General features: G+C 41.5%; 1 protein-coding gene across 1 annotated transcript; it reads left to right on the top strand.

Annotated features, from left to right (window-relative positions):
- LOC116044576 (lactase-phlorizin hydrolase-like) lies at nt 1-10,220 on the top strand. Its single transcript, XM_031291887.2, has 17 exons — nt 1-661; nt 1,323-1,393; nt 2,115-2,192; nt 2,279-2,372; nt 2,815-2,902; nt 3,005-3,683; nt 3,768-4,416; nt 4,512-6,062; nt 6,157-6,425; nt 6,537-6,827; nt 6,921-7,119; nt 7,370-7,572; nt 7,713-7,819; nt 7,919-8,050; nt 8,149-8,372; nt 8,581-8,817; nt 9,908-10,220. Exons 1-17 carry the CDS (start codon nt 40-42, stop codon nt 10,078-10,080), a joined length of 5,667 nt encoding a protein of 1,888 aa, XP_031147747.2. The 5' UTR covers nt 1-39; the 3' UTR covers nt 10,081-10,220.

Genomic DNA, 10,220 nt, shown 5'->3' with positions numbered 1-10,220 from the left:
TATCCGTTGATAATATCAGTCCATCCGTTTCAAGCCACAATGAAGTACCCAATGTGGGTTGTTTCCTTGTATGTTTTTTGTCTGTATATTTGCCGGAGCAGTGAGCTGAATGGAAAGGAGGACTTCATGCTTGTTGCAGGGCCTCTGACAAAGCAGCTGGTGAGAAGCTCAGGCAGTGCAGTGAATGATGCATTTGACTGCAGTCATCCCATACCTCCAGGCTCTAGACAGTACTTTAAGTACCTCCAGGACAGAGGGCTGACTCACTTTAAAGTGCCGCTCTCATGGGCTCAACTCCTGCCCGCAGGCCTCCCCAGCCAACCGCAGCAGGCTGTGGTTACCTGTTACCAGACCCTGCTGAAACAGCTGCTGGAGGTGGGCCTTCAGCCTCTGGGCGTCCTTCATGGATCCACAGTGCCAGACGCTCTGAGATCAAGGTATGGAGGCTGGGAGAGCCAGGAGCTGGGAAAGATGTTTCAGCAGTATGCAGAGTTTGCCTTCCAGGAGTTTGGAGCACTGGTGCACTCATGGGTGACCCTGAGTGACTTGGATGATGTTTGGCATGACGGGCAGCCTTCAGGTTCTCCCAGTCCTTTGCAAAATATCCTCCAGCTCAACAAGAACATTTACCAGCTCTACCATCAACGGTTTCCTGACAAAGGTAAGTAAGACTCATAAGAGAAGGAGGAGATGAATAAATATGATTGATTGATTTAGCTTCTGTCTGCAGAAAATTAATTCTTGTCACCCTTAATCCTCCAAAAATATGTTTCCATTACTACATTGACTTGTATATGGTATTTTTAATGTGTCTTGAGAAATAACTTGTAAAAAAGATTACTTTCTGACCAACTGATAATCGTTATTTTTCTATCTGAAACCCTTCACCCCATTATTTATGACACAGATAACGTGTAGATTACCATGCCTATCTCAATAATCAATCCAGGTGAGATCAATAAAAGAAGCTAAGCACGCATGCCAATGTAAAGCTGTGCCCAATTGGCTCTTTTCTTTTTCTTTTTCTTTGTCATAGTAGGAAAAGCACAGGTGTTACTAATAACATTAATGATGGCTCGGTTCTATTCACGTGTCTCACTATTCACGTTCAGTGTAGTCTCGTATTGCCAGAGTGTGACAGTGTGACAGTGAGTCAGCACACACAATACCAGAACCCTGAAACTGAGCAGCTAAATGGAATTCAGCCATCGTTAATTTATTATTTTAAACTTGTGCTTTGTCAAAATATCATCAGTAATCAAGGCTTATGTTGAGGTCCTAAGATTACATTGTGCTAAGAGTGTCTTTATGCACATTCACAGGGAGACGTTTGTCAATCGGGTTGAGAGCTAACGACGTTGAAATTCTTCCCCAGATCAAAGATTCAACTACAGTAAGCTGCTTCTTCTGGTCTCTCATGTATATGCATCTTTCAAATGTCTTCTTTCTTTATATCATTTATATTATTAAATTTAGGTGCTATTGCTTTTAGGCTCCAAATGAAAACCATTTGAAAAACAGTAAATCAACATAAATATAAATAGTTGATGTAGTCATTTTAAATATTGTATTTAAGGGACATTTTAGTATCATTTTTGTGAATGTTATAATTCCACCTGTAAAAATAATAAATATATGTGGTATTAAGCAATAGCTGTCCATACAGTTCTGATTGATGTTGCGTGTATGAAGGGGTCAGACTGCACCACAAGTTTTGCAGTTTTTTTCGACCTCTTGGTAGCTGTCAAACATCCTCCTTGTACAGATCTAGAAGTGATGGTCTCATCTTGGCAAGGTCCCGGTGGTGCCTTATTTTCTATTCGATTCAGCATTCTACAAAGTTTATTGTCAGCTATTCAAAATGTTTCATATCTCTCCTTATCTTAACTCTTTGACACTAAGTGTTCAAAGATTATGTGTCAGCAACTTGTTGCCCATGCCTGTATCTTTACTCTGACACACATTCATCGCAAAACAACAAAACTTTTGGATAACATTAGTATATTGTGTATCAATGTCGGCACTATGGCTATAAAACTTAAACAATCACTTTTTATTTCATTAAAAGACATGAGTGGGATAGCATACTGTGCTGTGTCTTTTATTTTGAACAGATGGACTTCTTGTCAGTGCACATTGAATATAACTGTGCCGCTGCATCAAACTTTGCAAAGGAGCTGAGCAGCTTACAGGTACAGTAAACATTCAAGGGTGTTTCTTTTCACGTTGCATTTCATATTTTGTATCCCACTGCAGCCACATGCATGTTATGTTGTAGATGTCCAGTGGGGACTTGCCTATCCTGATATACGAGATGACTGTTCATGGTTGTCCCTACAATGAATACCAGCTTCTTGGCAATTCCGTCCAAGGTAAATTTCATGGAACAACAGTGTCTCTCTCACAATTACACTACTTATCATTTACTAATAAACTACTAACACTTTTTGTGATTTGTGAACCAGTCCAAAATGCAGTTACAACAGGAACTATACACATGAAATTAAACAAAGTCTGCATTCAAGTGACCATTCTTTTTAAATGTATAAATGCGCCTGTGGTTCTTCTACTGTTGAGTATTAATTATTATTATGATTAATAATCATAAACTTTTTTTTCAAAAAATTATGCATGAAGTTGAAAATTTGTAGGATATTTTCAACATGGTCCTCTGTGTTTTACTGATAAGACATATCAAGGCTAGCCTGTTGTAAATTGCAATATATCAATATCAATGTTAAAATTTTTACTTCTGCGTATGCCATTAATGCTGATCATAGAACTGTCAGTAACTCTGTCTTGCACTCATCACAGCCTTATTGAACAACAATGACCTGAATATTGTGGGATGTGACATGATGGATATTTTGGGTATGCTGGAAGTGGAGGACTTCCCAACCAGGTACCTGTTTATCTTGGTGAAATGTACAGTTTAATATGTACAGTAATGACAGTTTGTTACTTTTATGTTTACATTGTTTTATGTCCCTCTCTTTTCCAACAGTCATGACATTTCACAATACACTGGAATTAAAACATTTAAAAACAGTTATCAGAATGTGTGGAATAAGTTTGGGACCCAGTCCACAACAGAACGAGATCTTTTCCTCAATGAATCATTCCCTTCTGGCTTCCAATGGGCCAGCTCCAGTGAATCCTTCAAGGTTGAGGGAGGCTGGGTAGAAGATGGTAAGGGAGAGACCATTTGGGACCGTTTTGGTCATGACGGCCTAGCCTTTGAAAATCAGACAGCTGATCTAGCTTGTGACAGTTACCACAAGGTTGATTATGATGTCTACCTCCTGCGAGGTCTTCATGTCAACACCTACCAGTTTTCCATCTCCTGGGCCCGTATTTTCCCCTCTGGCCACCGGGGCAGCCAATCAGAGAAAGGGGCGCACTACTATGACAAGCTGATCAATGCTCTCATTGAGTCTGACATACAGCCTGTTGTCACTCTCTACCACTGGGATCTGCCCCAGGCACTCCAGGACTATGGTGGATGGACCAACGCTTCCATTGTTGAAGCATTCAAGGACTACGCAGACTTCTGTTTCTCCAGGTTTGGAGACAGGGTCAAGACCTGGAACACATTAAGTAGCCCCTGGGTGGTGAGCCATGCTGGGTATGGCACTGGTGAGCATCCCCCTGGAGTAAAAGACTATGTGGTTGCCTCCTATCAGGTGAGAGCAATATTAATATTAAATACATGTTGATGCACAGCCATTCTACATTTACTAATGTCATTATTTCTTTTTTCTTTGCAGGTCACTCACAATATGCTCAAGTCCCATGCTGAGGCCTTTCATGTCTACAATGACAAGTACAGGAAGACACAAGGAGGGAAGATAGGCATTGCATTGAACTCTGATTGGGTTGAGCCCATGGACCCCTCCAGACCTGAAGACATAGCAGCTGCAGATCGCTACCTGCAGTTCATGCTGGGCTGGTTTGCACATCCCATCTTTGTAAATGGAGATTATCCTGCAACACTCAAGACTCAGATTGAACAGAAAAGAAATGAGTGTCCCCTCTCTGATCCAGCAAGACTTCCAGTTTTCACTACTGAAGAGAGCCAGAGGATACGTGGAACAGCTGACTACTTGGGATTAAACCACTATACCTCCCGGTTGGTCAACAACAGTGTTGGTGGCTGCACCCCTGGTCCTCAGGGGGTAGGTGACTTCCAGGCACATGTGGACCCGTCATGGTCCTCTACAGCTTCTGCGTGGATCTATTCTACACCTTGGGGACTTAGAAGGCTTCTAAACTACATTTCTACAGAATACTTGAATGTTACCAAAGTGCCCATCTACATTACTGGGAATGGTATGCCCACTGAGTACAGTGGGGACACTCTCAATGACACCAATAGGATAGAGTACATGAAGAGTTACATCAATGAGGCCCTGAAAGGTCAGTGTACAGAATTTCTCTGAAGAAAACCACCTTTTATACAGTATTGAATTATTTTCAACTTTAACGTGCTGTTGTGTGTGTCCATTTTGTAGCAATATTCTTAGATGGAGTGGATGTGCAGCAATTCACAGTGCAGTCACTCATGGATGGATTTGAGGGAAAACAAGGCTACAGCCAAAGATATGGTCTTCACCATGTCAATTTCGAAAATGCAGACAGACCAAGAACCCCAAAACAATCGGCATATTTCTACTCTGAGGTCATCAAGCAAAACGGATTTGGGTCACTAAAAGGGGATGTTTTTAAAGGGGCAGAGATGCAACTTACCCGCCAGCCAACTGTTTTACCACCCTCAGAGGTTCCGTCTAAATCAAAGGTTGTCTGGGAGAAATTCTCACACCAGTCTAACTTCCAGAGAAAGGTGTACCACTACGGCACTTTCCCACAAGGCTTTAGTTGGGGAGTATCATCTTCGGCTTATCAGATTGAAGGTGGCTGGAATGCTGATGGGAAGGGGCCCAGCTTCTGGGATACATTCACCCAAAAACATGGCAGTATTCCTGCTAACGCCAATGGAGATGTGGCCTGTGACAGCTACCACAGACTGGATGAAGACTTCTACATGCTGCGAGCTCTGAGGGTAAAGTCGTACAGATTCTCTTTGTCCTGGTCCAGGATCTTTCCTGATGGTCGGCGCACCTCCCTGAACCAGAAAGGTGTTGACTATTACAATAGACTCATTGATGGCCTCTTAGTATACAACATCACTCCCATGGTCACACTCTACCACTGGGACCTTCCTCAAGCTTTACAAGACCTCGGTGGCTGGGACAATGTAGAGATGATTAATATTTTTAACGACTTTTGTGACTTCTGCTTTGCTATATTTGGCAACAGAGTGAAATTTTGGATGACCTTCAACCAGCCTCACACAATTGCATGGTCAGGATATGGACTTGGACAGATCCCACCAAATGTTAAGAATCCAGGAATTGCACCATACAGAGTTGCACACAACCTTATAAAAGCACACGCCAAGGCTTACCACACATACAATGATAAGTATCGCAAATCCCAAGGCGGTCTAGTATCCATTGCCCTGAATGCTGATTGGATTGAACCTAAAGATGTTCATGTTCCCCGTGAAGTGGTGGCTGCTGACCGCGCTCTGCAGTTCCAACTGGGCTGGTTTGCACACCCCATTTTCAAGAACGGTGACTATCCTGATGCAATGAAGTGGCAAGTTGGAAACAAAAGTGAACTCCAGGGTCTTACAGAGACAAGACTGCCTTCCTTCACTGAAGAAGAAAAGAGCTTCATCAAGGGAACTGCTGACGTTTTCTGTGTAAATCATTACACTACAAAGATAGTAAGTCATGCTACATTGAGGCTTGCCCCTCAATCTTATGAATATGACTGGGACTTGTCAGAAGCTGAGGAAGGTGAATCGCCAACTACTGCCATCAGTAAGCAGAGAGCTGTAGCGTGGGGCTTGAGAAGACTCCTCAACTGGATCAAAGAGGAGTATGGAGATCCAGAAATTTACATTACTGAGAATGGAGTTGCGACAGACTCAAAGACAACTTGGGATGACTCTGCCAGAGTATTTTATTACAAGACCTATGTTGATGAGGCTCTGAAAGGTGCACTGACATTTGCTAATATAAATATGATTGTCATGACTGTTTAGATTTTTAGTCTTGGTCATTTATTTGTGTGTGTATGTTTTATTAACAGCCTATGATCTTGATGGCGTGAAGTTGAAAGGATACATAGCAACATCTTTAATGGATTCTTTTGAGTGGCTCAATGGGTACAAAGTAGGATTTGGGCTGCACCATGTGGACTTTACTAACCCAAACCGGCCGAGAACACCAAAGTATTCAGCTCACTTCTACTACCAAGTCATAAAGGACAATGGTTTCCCTACACCTGATGATGAGAAGCAACTTTATGGACATTTCCGCAAAGATTTTATGTGGAGTACTGCAACGGCATCATACCAGGTAACTGTTTTGATGAAGCCCCTTCATTAATGCTGGATCGGGAAATTGCACATACATTCCTTACTCTGTTGTTTTCTATTTAAATCTCTGTTTTACATTTACTCTCTCCAGATTGAAGGGGGATGGAGAGCAGATGGAAAAGGTCTTAGCATCTGGGACAAGTTTGCTCATACTCCTCTCCGAGTGTACAATGATGACAATGGTGACATAGCCTGCGACAGTTACAATAAAGTAGAAGAGGATGTTGCTGAATTGAAGCAACTTAAGGTGACCCATTATCGTTTCTCCATATCCTGGCCGAGGGTGCTTCCTGATGGCACCACCAAGCACATCAATGAGGCTGGACTCAACTACTACCACAGACTGGTGGATGCACTGCTCGCAGAAAACATCCAACCCCATGTATGTGTATTTCTTACCAGCATCTCAAACATTTATTTGAAATGGAAAGTTGCTTAATTCAGTAAACCGTAACTGCTTTTCCTTTGTTGTTAGATCACTCTCTACCACTGGGACCTTCCACAAGCTCTGCAGGATATTGGTGGCTGGGAGAATGAGACTATTATTGTCAAATTCAGGGATTATGCTGACCTCATCTTTAGCCGTCTTGGCCACAAAGTGAAATTTTGGATCACTATTAATGAGCCGTACAATATAGCCAATATAGGCCATGGCTATGGAGCAGCTGCCCCAGGTTTTCTTTTACATAATGCTATTCATCTCACACTCCTACCTCACATTATTGTATGTTCACTTGTTTGGTGTGAAAAACAAGAAATGTTATTGAAACAGTATTGCATGGTCATGGAGTGACACATGGAGTAAGAAAACAGTGTTATTTTATGTGCAACAATCCTTAATCTGACCTTTGTAAACCATAATGACAAAAAGCATATAGCTAAACAAACTAGCAAATATGTCCGTTACTCCTTGTGTGTGCCCAGGGATCAGTTTCCGACCAGGCACTCTGCCCTACATTGTGGGTCACAACCTGCTTAAAGCTCACGCTGAAGCCTGGCATCTCTACAATGACACGTACCGGGCCAAACAGAAGGGAATTATCTCTATCACCATCAACTCTGACTGGTCAGAACCCAGAAATCCCTATAAACAGGAGGACATCGATGCTGCAAGACGTGTGGTGCAGGTACGACAAAAACAAAAACGGAGATACTTTTACACAACTTATTGTTTGCAGACTCTTCTTTTGTACACACATTGTATAATATACATGTAGGGCAATAGTTGTTTAGGTCTCTAATAGCTGTTGTGTGTCTCCTTGTGCAGTTCTACATTGGCTGGTTTGCCCATCCCGTTTTTAATGGAGACTACAGCAACATGATGAAGACAATCATTCGAGAGCGAAGCTTAGCTGCTGGTCTTTCTAAATCTCGGTATTATAAAAACTGACATTTAAGTCTGAAAAAAAAAATAATGGAAAATTGTTTTGCATTTATCAGGTAAATTGAATTAGTTTGATTCAATCTCTCCAGGCTGCCTGAGTTCACTCCTGAGGAGATTAAAAGGATTAAGGGAACCTATGATTATTTTGGGTTCAACCATTACACCACTGTCCTGGCATTCCCTGTGAACTATGGAAATCTTCAGCACTATGATGCTGATAGGTAAGCAAGTCATACATGATCACAAGGTGATGAGCTGAAGATGTAGAATTTCAATTTTTGTGGGGAAAAAATAAAAGTCACTGATTGGATCTTCTTAGGGGTGCAGGAACAATAGCTGATCGTACCTGGCTGGATTCAGGCTCATCCTGGCTGAAGGTCTCGCCGTTTGGATTCCGCCGGATATTAAACTTCATTAAGAAAGAGTATGGAAATCCACGTATTATCATCACAGAAAATGGCATGTCAGAGCGGGGACCTATTGACCTTAATGATATTCATAGGAGCTACTACTATGAAAAATACATCAACCAGGTGCTGAAAGGTATCAAACCACAACTTCCATTGTATATTTTTAATATAGATCATTGACAATATCTCATGTAAAGTATCTCTAAGTAGTGGATGCAGTTTGGTCCACGGTAATCCGTCTGTTTCACCGAATAATGTTCATGTTTAAAGCAAGATACAGAATTTCTAGTATATAAAACAAGAATTTTGCATTCCTAAAGGTGTTCATTTTCTCCTCCCAGCATACTTGCTAGATAATGTGGATATCCGTGGTTACACAGCTTGGTCACTGATGGACAATCTAGAGTGGGCCACTGGCTTTTCGGAGAGATTTGGCCTTTTCTACGTCAATCACTCAGACCCTAAACTGCCTCGCGTTGCCAAGACTTCTGTCACCCTCTACTCCACCATCATCAACTGCAACGGATTCCCCGACCCCGCCATGGGACCCCATGAGTGCCTGAACTCTGTGCCCAAACGTAGGTTAATGAACTCATAAACTGACAGTTGGAACTAAGATATGCACCCAATCAATCATGTAAATCGATGACGTAACATACAGCAGTGGTTTCCAAACTTTTTCACGTCAAGGAGCCCTAAACTGCCACAAATTAGACCACGGACCCCAATTTGATAAGATTGTGAAGATTGTTTTATCACAGAAAGTGTATGACAGCCATTACCAAAATAGTCATACATTCTGTCATTGTGTTACTTATGGATAGAATTAGAGTGAAAATAAATGATACCCCCTCAAGGACCCCTGGGAGTCCCCGGACCCCACTTTGAAAACCACTGACGTTCAGTGTACAGAACCTAAAATGTATTGTGATATACTGACCCAGTTACTAGTAAGCCCATAGGAGTTACTGCAGTAAGCCTAATTTTGTTAAGGCCTAAAGAAACAGTGTTCACATTTTAGAGTTAGATGGGAGAATACCACGCTCATATCTGTCTGTTAAGTATCCAGCTGGAGCCGGCAGACAGTTAGCTAAGCTTAGCTAAAAGACTGAAAGCGGGCTTAAACAGCTAGCCTGGCTTTGTCCAAAAGTAACCATCACCTTTAAAGCTCACTAATTACAATGTTGTATCTTTTTGATCTGTACAAAATCCTAAGTAAAAATAAACGGGGGTTATGAGTTAGACTATTTCTTAGTCAAGAGTCTTGTTGTCATCTTCTTAAACAAAATATATAACTTGTTAATCACTGAGCTTTAGAGGTGCTGGTAGGTGGATTTTGTTCCCTGTGGACAGAGCCAGGCTAGCTGCTTCCTCATGCTCTCAGTCTTTATGCTAAACTAAAGCTAACCGCCTGCTGTCTGTCTTCATGTTAAACAGACAGACATGGGTGTGCTATTGATCTTCATCTAACTCTTAGCAAGAAAGCAAATAAGCATTTCCCCCACAAAATGTCACTATTTCTGTAAAAACACCATTCAGTAGTAGAAAGACTTTAGATTTTGTGAACTAGTAGGTTTTCTGTTCCCACATTTAGAATGTGTAAAACAAATATGGATTAGATATACAGTTACTATTACTAATATGACAACCTTTGTGTCTTTTCTACAGCAACGAGTGCACCGATCACACCCGCTCCCGACACTGTGAGCTTCCTGGGTATGAAGCTCTCTACCAGTGATGCCGAGATCGGACTTAGCACCACATTTGCTCTACTGGCTGTTGCAGTGTTGGGAGCTATTTGTTTATCTTGTTTCCTTTATAAGGCAAATAAAACATTTTAAGGTTTAACTTTAGAAGAAGATATTGAACTATAAAAATGGAATGGAAATTGACTGGAGTGGTAATTCTATCAAGTATTCTATCAAATATCAAGAGTTGTAATAGAAGTCTAACATAAAGTAAACTGTCTGAGCTGTGTATT

The sequence above is a fragment of the Sander lucioperca genome, chromosome 8 (assembly GCF_008315115.2).
Source record: "Sander lucioperca isolate FBNREF2018 chromosome 8, SLUC_FBN_1.2, whole genome shotgun sequence".
NCBI lineage: Eukaryota > Metazoa > Chordata > Actinopteri > Perciformes > Percidae > Sander > Sander lucioperca.
The sequence above is the reverse complement of the archived record's forward strand: the minus strand, read 5'-3'. Positions and strand labels throughout refer to the sequence as shown.